The sequence below is a fragment of the Oncorhynchus clarkii genome, chromosome 5 (genome assembly GCF_045791955.1).
Source record: "Oncorhynchus clarkii lewisi isolate Uvic-CL-2024 chromosome 5, UVic_Ocla_1.0, whole genome shotgun sequence".
Classification (NCBI taxonomy): domain Eukaryota; kingdom Metazoa; phylum Chordata; class Actinopteri; order Salmoniformes; family Salmonidae; genus Oncorhynchus; species Oncorhynchus clarkii.
This window is the reverse complement of record NC_092151.1, coordinates 84,941,715-84,960,637: the sequence shown is the minus strand read 5'-3', so window position 1 is coordinate 84,960,637 and position 18,923 is coordinate 84,941,715. Positions and strand designations below refer to the sequence as shown.

General features: G+C 44.5%; 2 protein-coding genes across 5 annotated transcripts in view; one reads left to right on the top strand and one right to left on the bottom strand.

Moving 5' to 3' along the window:
• LOC139409488 (KN motif and ankyrin repeat domains 4) overlaps positions 1–1,440 on the bottom strand; it is a 145,940-nt gene extending 144,500 nt beyond the window's left edge. For both annotated transcript variants that reach the window (XM_071154701.1, XM_071154702.1), the window contains exon 1: positions 1,316–1,440. The gene's annotated coding sequence lies outside the window, so the exon portion shown is untranslated. The remainder of the gene's footprint in view (positions 1–1,315) is intronic.
• A 2,544-nt stretch (positions 1,441–3,984) lies between these two features.
• LOC139409487 (ubiquitin specific peptidase 1) lies at positions 3,985–17,902 on the top strand. 3 transcript variants are annotated; one of them, XR_011634403.1, is made up of 10 exons: positions 4,160–4,311; positions 4,817–5,028; positions 5,559–5,709; positions 5,828–5,929; positions 12,302–12,471; positions 12,677–13,416; positions 13,793–13,957; positions 14,186–14,387; positions 14,966–16,494; positions 16,708–17,156. XR_011634403.1 is itself a non-coding variant. In XM_071154700.1 (9 exons), the coding sequence occupies exons 2-9, from the start codon at positions 4,862–4,864 to the stop codon at positions 15,777–15,779; spliced, it is 2,508 nt and encodes an 835-aa protein (XP_071010801.1). In that variant the 5' UTR covers positions 3,985–4,311; positions 4,817–4,861; the 3' UTR covers positions 15,780–17,774. The 3 variants fall into 3 exon arrangements, 2 of the variants coding, with proteins under 2 accessions (XP_071010801.1, XP_071010800.1); XM_071154700.1 differs by having other exon boundaries at positions 3,985–4,311; positions 12,305–12,471; positions 14,966–17,774; XM_071154699.1 differs by having other exon boundaries at positions 4,149–4,311; positions 14,966–17,902.
• Positions 17,903–18,923: the final 1,021 nt, after the last annotated feature.

Genomic DNA, 18,923 nt, shown 5'->3' with positions numbered 1-18,923 from the left:
CTCCCTGCTCCACTCTGCCAGCCCCCCTGCTCCACTCTGCCAGCCCCCCTGCTCCACTCTGCCAGCCCCCCTTGATCCACTCTGCCAGCCCCCTTGATCCACTCTGCCAGCCCCCCTGATCCACTCTGCCAGCCTCCCTGCTCCACTCTGCCAGCCTCCCTGCTCCACTCTGCCAGCCCCCCTGCTCCACTCTGCCAGCCCCCCTGATCCACTCTGCCAGCCCCCCTGCTCCACTCTGCCAGCCCCCCTGATCCACTCTGCCAGCCCCCCTGATCCACTCTGCCAGCCCCCCTGATCCACTCTGCCAGCCCCCCTGATCCACTCTGCCAGCCCCCCTGATCCACTCTGCCAGCCCCCCCTGCTCCACTCTGCCAGCCCCCCTGATCCACTCTGCCAGCCCTCCCTGCTCCACTCTGCCAGCCCCCCTGCTCCACTCTGCCAGCCCCCCTGCTCCACTCCGCTAGCCCCCCCTGCTCCAGGCAGGCTCCACAGAGCAGAGGCAGCTAGGCAGAAAGGTAGCCCAGAGATCAGATAGAAGTAAACGCCTTGCCTTTAATGTTCCCTCTCTGAGAAGCCAACAATGGACGATGCACTCACTCACAGACTCACTAACCAGGCAGGAGTCAGGAGCAATGCTGTGTGCATACATGCAGGCCGTAAAAGAGCAGCCAAGCGAATATGCACTCAAGTTAAAGCCCAGCCTAGTGCAATGCTCTCTCTATCTCTCGATATCAATTTCTGTCTCTCACTTTCTCTCTCTCTTTCTCCCTATGCATTGCCATTCCCCTGTATGCTTGTCCTGGCTGTATGAGGCTGGTTGGCTGAGTGAACCCCCAGCTGTAGGACATTAGCCAGCCCAACAGAGCTTTAAACTAAAACATGGCACGGCCAACCGCCAAATGGGATAGAATATGGAATACAGCGACAGTCAAAAGCTCTAATAGACCCATGAAGACAGACCATAGTGGTTACACTGAGTGTATACTCTCTCTCTCGCTGTGTGTGTCTGTGTGTGTGTGTGTGTGTGTGTGTGTGTGTGTGTGTGTGTGTGTGTGTGTGTGTGTGTGTGCAGCATCCTATTACCACATTCTGAAAGTCTGAAAACCCCCAAGGAACAGAGGAGAGAATAAAACATGATATCGGAGGACAGGAAGAAAGGAGAATGGGGGGACTGGAGATGGTAACAAAACAGAGGAGAAAAGAAGACTGAAGGAATGAGAGAGAATCCCACTTGAGAAAACACACAGAGTTAAGAAAAGAGTTGAGAGAAGGAAATTAGTGAAGAAAGAGCGTAATCTCTGTCATATCTTCTCACCTCTAAGCAAGGCTCTTATTTTCTTAGTCTTCTTCAGAGGTGTTGATGGAAGTCCAGTTTTCTGCCTCAGTCCTCTGTCAGTGTCCTGTGTGTGTGTGTGTGTGTGTGTGTGTGTCTGTGTCTGTGTCTATGTCTAGCTCTCGCTCACACAGCATCTGGAGCAGAGGAACAGGAACAATTGAGTTGAGTGTAGAGGACTGAACATACGGGACGGTAAAGTACTTTACAACACCAGCACTGCTGTGCTGAGGGGGCCGGACTAGCTGGTGGGGACACACCCACTTTCCTCAGCACTGGTCCAATGAGAGTGCTGGGGGTCAGATCACACACACACACATACACACACACACACTGTGTGGGCAGGCAGCTGGACTGAAGAGAGACAATTTGGCATGGCTGCTTTAAGACTTTAAGAGGAAAATAAACCCACTGATGAAAAAGCAAAACAACAAGGGAGATTTAAATAGCAAAACAACGAGGGAGATTTAAATAGCAAAACAACAAGGGAGATTTAAAAAGCAAAACAACAAGGGAGATTTAAATAGCAAAACAACAAGGGAGATTTAAAAAGCAAAACAACGAGGGAGATTTAAATAGCAAAACAACAAGGGAGATTTAAAAAGCAAAACAACAAGGGAGATTTAAATAGCAAAACAACAAGGGAGATTTAAATAGCAAAACAACGAGGGAGATTTAAATAGCAAAACAACGAGGGGAATTTAAAAAGCAAAACAACGAGGGGAATTTAAAAAGCAAAACAACGAGGGGAATTTAAAAAGCAAAATAACAAGGGAACAGTTTAAACATGTAGCCTGCATGGCTCCTAATGTCTGAGATAGTATGACTGCGCACTCACTGTAGTGTGTGTGTGTGTGTGTGTGTGTGTGTGTGTGTGTGTGTGTGTGTGTGTGTGTTTGACTGTCTGAGATAGTATGACTGCACACTCACTGTAGCGTGTGTGTGTGTGTGTGTGTGTGTGTGTGTGTGTGTGTGTGTGTGTGTGTGTGTGTGTGTGTTTGACTGGGGAGGGGGGATGTAATGCTAAGCCCCACTGTAATTAGAAAAAACAGCACTGGGGGCTTCATTTCTGCGGCTCCAGGACATACTTGTCATTCTTGGAGTGCACTACCCTCTCCCTCTATCCCTGTCTCTCTCTCTCCATGCATTTCCCCTAAAGATCCCCTCTAGCTGCTATACCACCCATAGACCTGACCTGGAATCAGCAGACCAGGCAGGCAGGCTACCTCCTTCAATAGCATACCTAGCCCACTATCAGACTAGCTCTACAACCATAGAATAAATAGAATAACTATATTTAGTATACAACATCATGCATTAGATTAAATACTGTCATATCGAGGTACGTGTATTGCACAATCGTGTAATGAATGACAAAACATGGGACATCATGTGCTATCTGCTTGATAGCCTTGATGCCTTTATATTTGATTTAACATACCCAGTAATGTTATGTAGGCTACAGTAACCTAGACTACATACTGGGTAAATAAACGCATCAACAATGTCATCTCTCAGGGTTTCGTACCAGAGCTTGGGGCCGCAGTAGCCCATGTATGCTATGGAGGTGGAGCATCACATCACTCCGTCGCGCTCAGCCTCGATCAGAATGGATTCTCCAAGCTCAGCTCCATCGAGAAGTCGGGCTGCTGACCAGGCAAGGAACCGCAGCAGCAGCTCAATGCCCTGCATGCATTAACCCGCTCTGTTTTAACAAATACAGTGGCTCGGTAGTATCCACAAGCCGTTTTGTGCTAATGGCCTCGATATCTGTAGTAGGGCGCCAGAATATACACCTGTCATTTATTTTGGCGCTCGCCAATAATAACCTTATAATCGGCTGAAAGTCAACTGAACGCATGGATCTTCATGGGGATACATACATGTGCAAGATAGAAAAGAAAAACATAACGTTAGTCGCAGATTATTGAATGGATGCAATAGCATACGGATCACCCCCTACGGATGGGATATAGGTTACACCGTTACATCAAATGATAGAGAATATTCTCTTTGGCCTATATAAAGCATTTCAGCCATTTTCCATTACATGAAAACCACTGCAAAAAACGGGTACAAATATGATAGATGTCTTACCGTTAATTATTGCATTTGCATAAGGAAGGTACAAGGTAAATATGCTCCAACATTTAGAGATGCACGGCTATTTCTCAGGGAAGCGCACGATATATTATATTAATATCCAAGGTTTCCCCCTGCTGGCTAAAATCCTGTACTGGAGTGTATCTCGACCTGGAATCATCGCCATCGATCAGATATCACTGATTATCACTCTCCAATCTTTTAATTATATTGATATATTTTGGGGGAAATAATGTAATTATGGTGTATACATTTTTGATGTAGCAACTGTTTTCAGACCAACAAAGCCAGACAATGTTCATGCATGATACAAAAAAATTATACATTGGTTGTCCCTCTAAAGATGGCTGCTCTACGGTGACGTTTCATGGTCTTGGCTAGAAAAGATCCAGCTTTTGTCAAATTAACGTCAGATTTGATTTTTCGTAGCGGGTTAGGATAACTAATGTAGCAGATTATAATATATTGGTTAAGATTATAAAAAGGGTTAGGGTTAGCTAAAATGCACACACAAAAAAACAACTTTTGACAAAAACTGGATCCCTTCTAGTCATGGCCGTGTTTCTCCCACGGTGACATGTCTCAAAAAATGCCTGTTGCATTACTTCGTTTTCACTTTCTAAAATTTTAATCAGCGATTGTAGTTTTTATTTTTAATTAATAATGAGTTTTTCAAACATTATTGTATTTTTGTATTATTATAATTGATGTTAATGGTGTCGTGCAGGCGCGGGTGCAGCTGGGGTCTTTGCGGTTGGAAAAAGCGCCAAGTCCTGCGCACATCGCGTGGTTTATCAAATGGTTATACAAATATACTATGTAATTGAATAAGCTATCGCAGAAATCGAAAATAAAGTACGACATGACTCAGTAAGGTGAGTAAACTAAAGTGGTTGGATATATTTTGGTTACAACTGGCTTTGCTAGCAACTGAAACCGCCCGGTCTTGTTGCTTTTTTCCCCCCTCACTCATTGCGTACTTAGCAAGATGTCTAGCTAGCTGGCACGCTAACAGAATGGTAGTTAGTTAGATATAACTTAGACATGACATATTACCACATTTTGTAAACGGCATGTGTTGGTAAATAGCTACTTCGCTAGCTTGACGTTATTGACAACCAGCTCAGCTGTTGTCTTGGTTCTCTTAAGTTAGCCTGCTAGGCAACCCATTTATCAGCCATCTCAGATGGCATCTGGTGTCATCAGCAAGCTAACTAACGTTAGTTAGCTAGAAGAACTGAATTCAGATGTTTGTTGACTAGATAGACTACAGGACAAGTTAGTATCAGCGTAAATCACGTGTCTTTTTGCCAGCTAACTATCTGGGAGGGAGAATAAACTTGCGAAATTCACCCAGTTTTACTTTCGCTCTGTTGCCAGTGTGGGGCGCTGTTGTGTTGGCAGTATCATTAAATACGATCGAAGATGCCCGGCCTACAGGGCGATGCCGCGGCTCTCGGGAGCCCCATCAAAAAGAGCAAACTCTCCCTGAAGTTTTTCCAGAAGAAGGAGACGAAGCGAGCCTTGGACTTCTCCGAACCTCAAGTAGAGGAACCAAAACCAGTCAGAGTTGAACCTGAGGAGCCTTCAAGGTGAGTGACAGTTTTTACCAGGTTGCTAATGATAAAATAAAGGCTGACACTGCATTTCCACAATACGATGGGGCGATTAAACAACTGAGTCCCGTTCAATTTCAATTGAGGTAAGTTAAATATGAGACCGAAGTTGAGGTAAACTAATATTTATGCAAATACTCTAATGCAACGCTATTGACCAATCAAAGCTTACTAAAGCTTCCAGACAATGCTGGATTGGCTGTTGATTCCTAGCCTGTTTGCTAGCACCCACATGATGGCGTGGCTATCCGATTGATCATTTTGTGTAAATCCCCTCTTGAGGTAGCGTCTTGTTTGCCCGCCCACTCAATTTAAAGTACTGTATTTATTATGGTTCCCCTGAGGTCCAGCAAAATGAAGGCAATTTATACAATTTTAAAACATTACATACAATACATTCACAGATTTCACAACACACGGACATTGGCTACTATTTTACATTTAGCCTCAGATGTACTTAGGAATATGGTTTTGAGAACCTTTCATGTGTATCCATTATTTTCTAGCTGTGACCAGGTTGTGCCAATCCCACTGCCTGGACCTGCTCCGTGTCCAACCTCTCCCATCTGCCCAAGTGACAAGGGAGAGGAGACACTGGTGCCCTTTGTTGGGCTCAATAACCTGGGAAACACCTGTTACCTGAACAGCATTCTACAGGTGTGGTATCTCATTCTCAACAGTTGCATCATGCCATCAACATCTGATGACTGTATAGGTAGGCACATTATTATACTAAATGGTTTAGAAATTAAACTTTTCTTTATCACCAATCCAGGTATTGTACTACTGTCCTGGGCTCAGAGATGGCATCAAGAACCTCTACAGTTTGTCCAAAACAAGGGACAAGCAAAAGGAAGAGGCTGCTAATAGTGATGAGGTATGTTTGCTATGTACAACAATGTGAGTGTAACCGATGTGAAATGGCTAGCTAGTTAGCGGTGGTGCGCGCTAATAGTGTTTCAATCGGTGATGCCACTCGCTCTGAGACCTTGAAGTAGTTGTTCCCCTTGCTCTGCAAGGGCTGTGGCTTTCGTGGCGCGATGGGTAATGATGCTTTGAGGGTGGCTCTTGTCTGTGTGCATAGCGTCCCTGATTCGAGCCCAGAGAGGGACGGATGGTAAAACTGTTACATGAGGTTGACCATGCGGTTGGATTTTAACAGTGAAGAGGAGACAGCAGTTCTTTACTTTACTTGCCCAGAGTGAGGCTTTTATTAAAGGTGAGGAATTAACAGGCACCCGACATTTACAGAAATAACAAACTGGCCAAAGAGCAACAAAGTACAAACTGAATTGTATTAGCTTGTTCAAAAGAAAACCCAAACTTTAATCATGCCTGAGAAATCTTGCAGCATGTTGGTCTATTCCTTGTCTGTCTCCCTAAAACGAATGGTGCGCGACTTCAGGATTTGGCGTCTACATGTTTAAATGGAAACGTACACACCATGTCATTATTGCAGTCCTACTAGGAAGACATTGTGTTTTAGAAGACCGACATGACCATGATGCTGCCCATTTGCTCATCAACTTAGCCTATAAAAGGCCTATTTTGTTTGAATATAGGTGATGTGTAGGAACTCAAATATTTCAGTGATATTTCTGCAGTGTGCAGGAGGCTTGACGGATCCCATGGGATGATGCGGTGCATTCTGCGTTGATAAGCCTATTCTTTGCCATGTTATAGCCCTATTCGGACAGGTATTACTAGACGTTATTCCAGAGGATTCACACAGGATTAGTTTTTTTACAATTTAATTGACTCTTATGATGGAAGCTAGGAGGTTTTGATAATAGACCACTGATAACTAGGGTTGGGCAGTATCTAGATGTTCATACAGTCCTTCTCTCATCCCAGAATATACTGTGTTACTGGCTTAGTACACAAGTGGGTGCCAAAAAAAACCTGCAAAAAGGCCCATTGGGCTTCTATTACCAGAATTATTACAAAATTAACACAAGTAACAGTATTTCCATTGAGGCAGCTAGCTAAATATGATAAGGGGGGCAAAACCAAAAATAAACAAATAGCAAAAATTGCCAATCCAGCTCGTAAAGTTAGACATTTTTGGTAAGTTTGGACATTTACAAGCAAATGCAAATGAGACAGTGCAAATGAACAAAGTTTTGACGCTTGCTTGAAGGATAGTACTAGCTCTGGAGCAGCATGTGTACACTCTGTCTGTGAGTTGCTAGGGCAACGTGCCTGCCTGCTCTGCTCAGAGGGGGGAGGAGCAGATGGCCGAGAACAGAGGAGAAAAAAAACGCAAGGAAATACAGGTACATTCCACTACAAAGTATGTGGACACCTGCTTGTCAAACATCTCATTTCAAAATCATGGGCATTAATATGGGGTTGGTTCACCCTTTGCTGCTATAACAGCCTCCACTCTTCTGCTAAGGGTTTCCACTAGATGTTGGAACATTGCTGCGGGGACTTATAACAGCCCAGACCATTATTCCTCTACCAAATTTGACAGTTGGCACTATGTATTGGGGCAGGTAGCTTTCTCCTGGCATCCGCCAAACCCAGATTCTTCCGTCAGACTGCCAGATGGTGAAGTGTGATTCATCACTCCAGAGAACATGTTTCCACTGCTCCAGAGTCCAATGGCGCCGAGCTTTACACCATTCCAGTCGACACTTGGCATTGCTTATGGTGATTTTAGGCTGAGCGGCTGCTCGGCCATGGAAACCCATTTTCATGAAGCTCCCGACAAACTGTTATTGTGCTGACGTTGCTTCCAGAGGCAGTTTAAAACTGTAGTGAGTGTTGCAACCAAGGACAATTTGTACACACTATGCACCTCAGTACTCTGCTGTTCCGTTCTGTGAGCTTGTGTGGCCTACCACTTCACGGCTGAGCCGTTGTTGCTACAATACATTTCCACTTCACAATAACAGTACTTAAACTTGACCTGTGGAAACTCTAGCAGGGAAGAAATTTGACAAACTGACTTGTTGGAAAGGTGGCATCCTATGACTGAACCACAGTTCTTCAGTAAGCTCATTCTTCTGCCAATGTTTGTCTATGGCGATTGCATGGCTGTGTGCTCGATTTTATACACCTGTCAGCAATGGGTGTAGCTGAAATAGCCAAATCCACTCAGTTGAAGGGGTGTCCACATACTTTTGCATATGAAGTGTAGCAGTGGCAGCTGTACAGAACTCATGGAAGGGCTTTGACTTCTCAAACATGGCAAAAAGCTAACAGAATATGATACCCTGTCACCTTATTAATTCAGCCACTTACTTAAACCGACCAAAAATAAACGCAACATGCAACAATTTCAACGGCCCTAATATATGGATTTCACATGACTGGGAATACCGATATGCATATGTTGGTCACAGGTACTGTAACTTAAAAAAAATAATAATTTAAAGGCCGTGAATCAGAAAACCAGTAAGTATCTGGTGACCACCATTTATCTCATGCAACGTGACACTTCTCCTTCGCATGGAGTTAATCAGGCTTTTGATTGTTGAATGTTGTCACACTCCCCTTCAATGGCTGTTGCTGTTGTACACGTCGATTATAGAGCATCACATGCTCGATGGGTGACATGGAGTATGCAGGCCATGAAAGCTGGGACATTTTCAGCTTCCAGGAATTGTACAGATCCTTGCGAAATGGGGCCGCGTATTGTCATGCTGTCACGAGGTGATGGCGGGGGACAAATGGCACAACAATGGGCCTATGGATCTCGTCTCGGTTTCTCTGTGCGTTCAGATTGCCATTGATAAAATGCAATTATGTTCGGTCTCCTTAGCTTATGCCTGCCCATACCATAAGCCCACCCGCCACTATGGGGTACTGTTCACAACGTTAACATCAGCAAACCACTCGCCTACACAACGCCATACACGCTGTCTGAAATCTACCCAGTACAGTTGAAACTGGGATACATCTGGAAAAAGTAGCCACTCTTTGCCTTGATGACAGCTTTGCACACTTGGCATTCTCTCAACCACTTTTGTGAGGTAGTCACCTGGAATACATTTCAATTAACAGGTGTGCCTTGTTAAAAGTTAATTTGAGGAATTTCTTTCCTTCTTAATGTGTTTGAGCCAATTGGTTGTGTTCTGACAAGGTAGGGGTGGTATACAGAAGACAGCCCTATTTGGTAAAAGACCAAGTCCATATTATGGCAAGAGCAGCTCAAATAAGCAAAGAGAAACGACAGCCCATCATTACTTTAAGACATGAAGGTCAGTCAATCGGAAAATTTCAAGAACTTTGAAAGTTTCTTCAAGTGCAGTTGCAAAAACCATCAAGTGCTGATGATGAATGATGAAACTGGCTCTCATGAGGACTGCAACAGGAAAGGAAGGCCCAGAGTTACCTCTGCTGCAGAGGATAAGTTAATTTAGAATTACCAGCCTCAGAAATTGCAGCCCAAATAAATGCTTCAGAGTTCAAGTAACAGACACATCTCAACATCAACTGTTCAGAGGAGACTATGAATCAGGCCTTCATGGTCGAATTGCTGCAAAGAAACCACTACTAAAGGACCCCAATAATAAGAGACTTGCTTGGGCCAAGAAACACGAGCAATGGACATTAGAATGGTGGAAATCTGTCCTTTTGTCTGGAGTCCAAACGTGAGATTTTTGGTTCCAACTGCCGTGTCTTTGTGAGACGCAAAGTAGGTGAACGGATGATCTCTGCATGTGTGGTTCCCGCCGTAACGCATGGAGGAAGTGGTGTGGGGGTGCTTTGCTGGTGACACTGTCTATGATTTATTTAGAATTCAAGGCACATAACCAGCATGGCTACCACAGCATTCTGCAGCGATACGTCATCCCATCTGGTTTGCGCTTAGTGGGACAATAATTTGTTTTTCAACAGAACAATGACCCAACACACCTCCAGGCTGTGTAAGGGCTATTTTACCAAGAAGGAGAATGGTGGAGTGCTGTATCAGATAACCTGGCCTCCACAATCACCCGACCTCAACCCAATTGAGATGGTTTTGGATTAGTTGGACGGCAGAGTGAAGGAAAAGCAGCCAACAAGTGTTCAGCATATGTGGGAACTCCTTCCAAGACTGTTGGAAAAGCATTCCAGGTGAAGCTGGTTGAGAGAATGCCAAGAGCGTGCAAAGCTGTCAAGGCAAGGGTGGCTACTTTGAAGAATATAAAATATTTTGATTGAACATTTTTTTGGTTACTACATGAGTCCATGTGTTATTTCATAGTTTTGATGTCACTATTATTCTACTATGTAGAACATAATAAAAATAAAGAAAAACATTTGAATGAGTAGCTGTGTCCAAACATTTGACTGGTACTGTATATATACATACACACACTCCTACACAATGCATTCTGTCAACATTCAGACCCCTTGACTTTTTTCACATTTTATGTTACAGCCATATTCTAAAATTAAATGGTTTTTCCCCCTCCAATCTACACACGAATACCCCATAATGACAAACCAAAAACAGGTTTTTAGAAATTTTTGCAATTGGTTTCAAAATAAAAAACTAAAATATCACAAGTATACTGACCCTTTACTCAGTACTTTGTTGAAGCACTTTTGGCAGCGATTATAGCCTCGAGTCTTCTTGGGTATGACGCTACAAGCTTGGCACACCTGTATTTGGGGAGTTTCTCCCATTCTTCTCTGCAGATCCTCAAGCTCTGTCAGCTATTTTCAGGTCTCTTCAGAGATGTTTGTTCAGGTTCAAGTCCGGTCTCTGGCTGCACCACTCAAGGACATTCAGAGACTTGTCCCAAAGCCACTCCTGTGTTGTCTTGGCTGTGTGCTTAGGGTTGTTGTCCTGTTGGAAGGTGAACCTTCACCCCCAGTCTGAGGTCCTGAGTGCTCTAGAGCAGGTTTTCATCAAGGATCTCTGTACTTTGCTCCGTTCATCTTTCCCTCGATCCTGACTAGTATCCCAGTCCCTGCCGCTGAAAAACGTCCCCACAGCATAATGCCGCCACCACTTTGCTTCACTGTAGGGATGGTGCCAGGTTTCCAACAAGCTTGATATTCAGGCCAAAGAGTTTAATCTTGGTTTCATCAGACCAGAGAATCTTGTCTTGTATTTGCCCTTGAGATGCCTTTTTCTGGATGAGATCGCAAACTTGCCCTTTCCAGAAAGTTTAGCAGGGATGCCCTGCTTTGTAATCTATTGCCTGGGACAGGGCTCTCCAAACCTGTTTGTGGAGCGCTACCATCTTGTAGGTTTTCACTCAAACCCTAATCTAGCGCAACTGATTTCAATAATTAGCTGGATGTTAAGATGAATCTAGTTAATTACAACTGGGATTGGAGTGAACAACTTTCAGGAAGGTATCTCCAGGAACAGGATAATTAAACTGATGCATTTGACGATGTCCAACTTCAATTCACTGGCACTTTGAAGAAAAGCTTAGCCATACTCATTGATAACCGTACGTACATACTTTTGATGACTTTACAAGACATTGCGAGATACAGATTACCAAGATATAGCCAATGCGCACGGTTCCAACAGTCTGTCTGCGCTGATCCTGTCCCTCACTGGCTCGCCTGCTCTTTCTCTTTGTTTTGAAAAACACCAAGTGTGTGTTTGGTCTTCAGCCTGTTGCGTGTAGAATAGCTCATCCTACTCATTGATAGTGCCTACTTTAGGGAAGTTGCGCGAGACATTGCAAGCCCAAAAATTGCCTCTACAGCATTGTAATAGCCTATGCCTGCAGGGTTCTGAAAGTCTGCCTAGAGGCCGACATGCCTGCCTGGCTGTGCCCTCTCTCTCGTTAGCCTGCTCTCTCTTTGCTGTTAAAGATGCAAGAGTTTGTCCTCAGAAGTAGCCTATGGTAACTAGTTTACCCCTTTGCAAAAATACTGAATATTAGGAGTCGATCCTTGATAGACTCCCCACCACTACCTAAAACCGACAAATGACTGTTTTAGATTGGCCATTGTATGATGCGTAGTCCTATGAGAATCATTCACATCAGGATACTCAATTAACATTACAATGCACAAATTATAATCCAGATTATTAAGGTCACAATCATGCATACATTTATACCAGCACACATCTCAATAAAGGTGTGTTTCGTAAACAGTGTCTGATTATTATTATCCAGCAAGACTTTAGATTCCCTATGATGATGTTTCCAATATAGCAATGCATTTTTTAAGACTACAGTCAACATATGCTTCAGTTACACTGTCATCAATGCTGCATGTTGAAATCTTTTGAACGTAGAGCATATGAACACTATAATAACAGGAATCCCTCTTTCTCCCTCAGCAGACGGAGGGTCCAGAGGAGGCGGTGCCAGTACACATGGAACTGCTGGGTAGTTTCCACAGTCTGATCACCTCGGTAGAGCAGCTCCAGTCCAGCTATCTGCACAACCCTGACAAGTACAGTGATGGGGAGCTGGCCACACCTCCACGCAAACTACTAAACACACTCAGGTCAGACCCAACAGCACTACAGCAAGGCCCTGCAATACTGGGTCACATTCAATAGGCAGAATATTATGGAAGTTTATCGGTGGTGCGATGATACAGAAAACCAGGATTTTAGCTTTAGAGCAAGCTTCCTCAAATCAGGGTTTCACCGTCCTTGAACAAGATGTTTGGTATTGTATTTGACTGACTGATGGTTGTGTGTTTACAGACAGCTGAACCCCATGTACGAAGGCTACCTACAGCACGATGCCCAGGAGGTGCTGCAGTGCATCCTGGGATACATCCAGGAGGCCTCTGAGACCATCAGGAAGGAACAGAAGGACCAGGATGATGTCATAGAGGTCAAGCCAGGCAGTTCTGCCCCTGTGGGCACCAACGGGGCTTCAACAGAAGAGCAGGCCCAAACTTCAGAAACATCACTTGATGATGATGGCCAAACCAGTGGTAAGAGGAAGAGCGATACAGAGGCAGGCAATGCCAAGAAGAAGCCAAAATCTGTCAAGTCCAAGAATGCTGCTGCTGTTGCAGCCAACGATGGCAAACCCCTCACTCGCTCCAAGAGGAAGTCTACTGGTGGCATCACTGTAGTGCCAAAAGACAAAGCTGAAGAAGAGGGGGAGAAAAAGCAGGAAGAAGAGGGAGAGGAGGAAAGTAATGTGGAGGGGAAAGGAGAGGTGGAGGTGGCCCCTAAAGAGGTGGAGGTTAAGGGGAAGAAGAGGCCCAAGTTGTGCTGGCCGAGGCACTCGGGGAAGCAGCCCAGTATCTTCTCTAAGTTCATGAGCATGGGACGGATCAGCTGCCACACAGGAGGGAAGACCGAGACAGCCAAACCTGACCAGGAGGAGACGGGTCCTAGCCAACCTCAGGAGAATGATGGTGGGGAACATGGGAGGAACCCTCAGGAGAAGGTAACAGAAGTGCCCGAGGAGGAGAAAGCTAAAAGTGAAGGTGAGTTCATAGTTGTTGAATCATGCCGTTGGAAACATACTTGGTCATCGATCATGTCCTGTCTGTCACATAGGATTTGTACCCTTGCTTTAGCCATTTGGGGCTCCCGAGTGGCACAGCGGTTGAATGCACTGTATCTCAGTGCTAGAGGCGTCACTACAGACCCTGGTTCGATGATAGACTGTATCACAACTGGAGGTGATTGGGAGTCCCATAGGGCAGTGCACAATTGGCCCAGTGTCGTTAGGGTTTGGCCGGTGTAGGCCGTCATTGTAAATAAGAATTTGTTCTGAACTGACTCGCCTAGTTAAATAAAACAATCTAATAGTTTTGTGTATTATCATGTTGAACGCTGACTCTCCTCTCTCCTGTCCAGAGTGCCTGGGTGTGGACATGATGGAGCATCTGTTCCAGGGCTGTCTGGTGTTGAGGACGCGTTGTCTGGAGTGTGAGTGTTACACCGAGAGGAGAGAAGACTTCCAGGACATCAGTGTCCCAGTGCAGGAGGAAGAACCCTGCAGCCCAGACAGCAGCTCAGAGGGTAAGGAGAGTTGTGTGTGTGTGTACACACTCTGCGTTCTTGTATAAATGGGCCAGTTCTGCAGCGCAAGACTGTACTATACACAAATTGGTACATTGTGGCACATACATGAACAGTCACCACTCAAACAAGTTGTCAAAGATCAGCCAAAGCACATCGCCGTCTCACAAATGTCTATCCTCTCATATTCCAACTACCTCCCCCCAACCCCCTCTCTCCACCCCCCAGTCTCCCCTGATCCCAAACCGGTGCTGAAGACTCTGAAGTGGGCCATCTCCCAGTTTGCCTCAGTGGAGAGGATTGTAGGGGAGGACAAGTACTTCTGTGAGACCTGCCACCACTACACAGAGGCTGAGAGGAGTCTCCTGTTTGATAAAACCCCAGAGGTCGTCACTATCCATCTCAAGTGCTTCTCAGCCAACGGGTTAGAGTGAGTCTTCAGTGTTTATCTTCTGGGTTTTGCTTTTACTCTAGATTGATGCTTTATTGTCCTCAGAGAGTGTAACAGTTTCCTAAGAGCCTGTCACAACATAAAAATCCACACAATCAGATACAACATATGAATGTAATACCGTATTCATTTTTATTTATTTCACCTTTATTTAACCAGGTAGGCAAGTTGAGAACAAGTTCTCATTTACAATTGCGACCTGGCCAAGATAAAGCAAAGCAGTGTGACACAAACAACAACACAGAATTACACATGGAATAAACAAACATACAGTCAATAATACAGTAGAAACAAGTCTATATACAGTGTGTACAAATGAGGTGAGATAAGGGAGGTAAAAGCAAAAAAAGGCCATGGTGGCAAAGTAAATACAATATAGCAAGTAAAACACTGGAATGGTAGATTTGCAGTGGAAGAATGTGCAAAGTAGAAATAAAAATAATGGGGTGCAAAGGAGCTAAATAAATACAACGGCACATGGTAAGCAAATCTCAGGAAAGTCAGGGACCGCTCCATCGTTTCTCGGCTTGTGTAAACTGTCTCCCTCTGTTGTTCAGGATGGACCCGTACGGTGGCCTCTCAAAGGTGAACACCCCTCTACAGACCCCACTGAAGCTCTCTCTGGAGGAGTGGTGCACACACCCCTCAGCCACTGCCACCGGAGGGCAGCACTACCAGCTGTTTGCTGTGGTCATGCACAGCGGGGTCACCATCTCCAGCGGACACTACACCACTTACATCAGGATGATGGACCTTAAGGACACCAAGGTCCGCCTGCCCGAGGGGGACGAGAAGCAGGGAGAAGAGGACTGTGGCGGGAAAGTGCCGAGTCCGGAACCCAAAGAAGAGGTGCTGGATTATGACGATGGGGAAGTGTCCTTCAGTCTCCGTGGTAAAGCAGGACAGAGTGGTTCTGTGAATGCTAACTCCACCAACACCAGTAAGATGGGCTCCAAGAAGGCTTCAGACGGGGTAGGACTTCTGGGGGGTCAGAGGAGCCTGTCCAGCTATGACCTAGGGAGCAACAAGCAGACAACCAACCCAGACAAAGCTGCCTGTACTGGTGTAGAGAGCAACACCACCAGATCATCCAGACGGACCTCCAGTGCCCCGGGACACAGCGGTAGTGGAGGGGTTAAGAAGGAGCCTGGGGAGGGTGAGGGGGGCGAGGAGGCCTCTGTGGCTGGGTGTGAGGGGTTTGGGGTGGCTACGGAGCAGGCCCTAAGCAGCCTGCTGCAGTATGAAGGGAAGTGGATGCTGTTTGATGACTCTGAGGTGCGTCTCTTTGAGGAGGAGGACTTTCTGAGAGCCTGTTCTCCAGAAACCTGCTCCACATCTACCCCATATCTTCTGTTCTATAGGAGGGTCTGAAACTTCTCTGTGTGGGTGGGTGAAGTATTTTCTCAGATGTCACAGGGAAGTGTCGAGAGCATTGGAAAAGATCTCCTGAGGTTGTGAGAACGAGTCAACTTGAGATTCAGCCTGGTTGGCTTTCTGGGTTTGATACTCCTGTCACTGATGTTTATAACCTGTATATGTCCTTTTTAAAGTGTTTTAATATTCAGTTTATCCTCTTTTTTTGTATGCTGGGAATATAACATTAGCAGTCTACAAAAATGCACCTTCGCACTGACATGGAGCAACCTGTCCTTTGATTTTCCTGCCCTCGTGTTGGAAGTGGTCTGAATGGAAAGGACAATGTTTCTCCCTGGCACCATTTTCTTTTGTTTCAGATTATTTTTTTTATAAAGAGCACATTTTTATTCTTGTACATCTTTATCCTGTTCTGGCTTCATGCCTTCTGTCTGTTGATTAATGTTCATACTGTTGGTCTGTCAGAAATAAGAGGACTAGTTTTGGCCATAATGTTTAATTTCAGTTTGATTCAGAAACTGGCCGTCTGGTTCTTGGTGGAAGAACTTTTGCACGTGAAGAAAACTAAATGACTTCTCTTGGTTGATATCGTTTTGTACAAGGTTTTATAAGTGAACTAAAGCAGTGATGAAATACCTAGCCAATAAGATAGACAATCACTTTACAAAATGCTAGTACAACATTGCATAGCTGTTAGTCTCAGATTTGATATGTATAGAGGGGGAAGTGGACTGTTGTTTTGGCTTCAGGGATTGTCTACCCCAGGGCTCTATTCAATCCGTATTGCAGAAATTCAGCTTTAAATTTAACGCCAATGTTCCTGCTTTAGTGGAAACTGCATTCACGGTAGACGCTGCGGATATCTGCTCAATGGGGAAATGACCTTTAAATGTATATCGTGGAATCTAATGTTTCAGCTTTACAGATTGAATAGAGCCCCTAGTCTTGGCTTTTTCCTGGGTTGGTTTTCTCCTGAAGTTGTTTCAGCTTTACAGATTGAATAGAGCCCCTAGTCTTGGCTTTTTCCTGGGTTGGTTTTCTCCTGAAGTTGTTTCAGCTTTACAGATTGAATAGAGCCCCTAGTCGTTGGTTTTCTCCTGAAGTTGTTTCAGCTTTACAGATTGAATAGAGCCCCTAGTCGTTGGTTTTCTCCTGAAGTTGTGCAGTTCTGTTCAATGGCAGTACCTCATTCCAGTGAAAAAGGTCTGTGGCCATACTGTCTGACTTACTGGCCCTATGAAAGATCATACCTAGAATGATAAAGTACTACACAAGCAATAAAGTTTGAACTTTCATGTAAAACTGACTTTCTATTCATCCTTTTCCTGCTGTGAAGTGTTATAGGTTTAAAATAAATGGTTTGGCTTTGAAACCAGGACAGTAGAGTTACTTTTTAATGTGAATAATTCCCACTCTCCTGTACATGTAATAAAGCACTGCATTTCCAAATGTTATTTAACTAATATTTACCAATCTACAAGGTGATTGTCAAATGTCACCATGGCTAGTTTAACAGACCACAATGGTTTATTTATACATTTCATGTATTACTGGTCTGTTTACTTGGCATCTTTTTTTTGGGGGGGGGGGGGTGTATTAATTTCAAACATATTTTGTCTAATACGTTTCTCCAGGCCTCACTTGTTCCTTGACTAGCACTATTCATCGCTGTCGATAATTTGGTTATAACTTTTAATAGTAACTTTATCCACTGGCGAATTGGGAGAGAGTGAGGTGATTGCCATCTAAGTAGGAGCCAACTTTTTTTGCGGAAATGCTGCCTGCCAACTCAAAGCATTTAACTGCAGGGTTACTCCCACATCATTTGACGACAAAAAATGTTGACTTGTCTGTAAACTTGATTTCAGTCTTGCCATTTTCCGTTCTTGGCTTTCTGAAGCGTCACATGTTTCAGTTCTACGGGAGTCCTGTGAAAACATGTACAATAAATACAATCATAACATGCAGTGTACAATAAATACAATCATAACATGCATTGTACAATAAATACAATCATAACATGCATTGTACAATAAATACAATCATAACATGCAGTGTACAATAAATACAATCATAACATGCAGTGTACAATAAATACAATCATAACATGCATTGCTCAACATGGTTCTTTATCCTTTTGAAATGGTCCTTTCCTTTGAATTGGCCTTCCTTTCTTTGTCTGATTTTCTAAATAACGTTTGTAGGGGCTGATTAGATGTCCGTCCACCATGGGCCTCTGGGTATGTGACACTTCATACACAACGTCCTTTGCTCTGCAGAAGCGAACTGCTCATGGAGCTGTGGCTGGAAAACTAAAACTTTAAAGTCCTTCTCTTCTTGTAAAACTGCACAGAAATATTCCTTCACTGGCCCTTTGAGAACCTTTGTCACATCACGGATATATCCATGTTTGTTAGTTCCTCTTCCTGTATTTGAGCCTATGGGTGAAGAGGGACAGCAAAATTACAGTATTTACAGGGATGTTGAACAGACGTACTGTGGTCTCAAGGTTTATTACAGTAATGAAGTGCTCTGGGCCTGACCTGTGCTGGGGCCTGGGGACGAGTCAGTTGTAGTGGTGGATAGTTTTGTGTTGCCCCAGAGCTCTCAGTCTGGGGACGATGTCTGTGATGTCTGGCTCCTGCAGGGGGGCTAGAAACGTACGGCAGAAGACTTCTTTATTAATCATTTTGTCCAGTAGGTTGATGACTGTCGTCTCTGGTGAAATTGACTGAGAGGGGGCATATAGGTTCTCATTTTCACAAACAGTTCCTTCTGCATGTGTTGAAGGATATGGCTATAGTCCGCCCTGAGAACGTCGGTTAGAAATGTTTTCATTTTCACCATCTCTGTTTGCCGCTGCCCTGTGATGTTTTCCCAGTCATAGTGATGCAAATCTTGGTGGGGCAACAAAAAAAATGTTTTAGACACAACACAACACTAAAAAATATATTGCACTATACCGGTGAGAAACGGTGCCCACAAACTGTTAAGGCCTACATTAAGCTGTCCCAACAGCAGTTCCACTGCTACACCTGGCTATCAGCGGAGCCTTGTCTGGCAGCGAAACAGTTCATTCAGCCTCATTTACTGCCTTTTAAAAAATCATAGCTGATATGGCTGACTTGCTTAAACAAATGT

Bases quoted from the DNA above. Each gene is read 5' to 3' on its own strand.
- LOC139409487 (XM_071154699.1), top strand. From the start codon at position 4,862: ATGCCCGGCCTACAGGGCGATGCCGCGGCTCTCGGGAGCCCCATCAAA. The intron at 5,029-5,558 runs GTGAGTGACAGT...ATTATTTTCTAG, and splicing joins GAACCTGAGGAGCCTTCAAG to CTGTGACCAGGTTGTGCCAA. The intron at 13,958-14,185 runs GTAAGGAGAGTT...TCCACCCCCCAG, and splicing joins CCCAGACAGCAGCTCAGAGG to TCTCCCCTGATCCCAAACCG.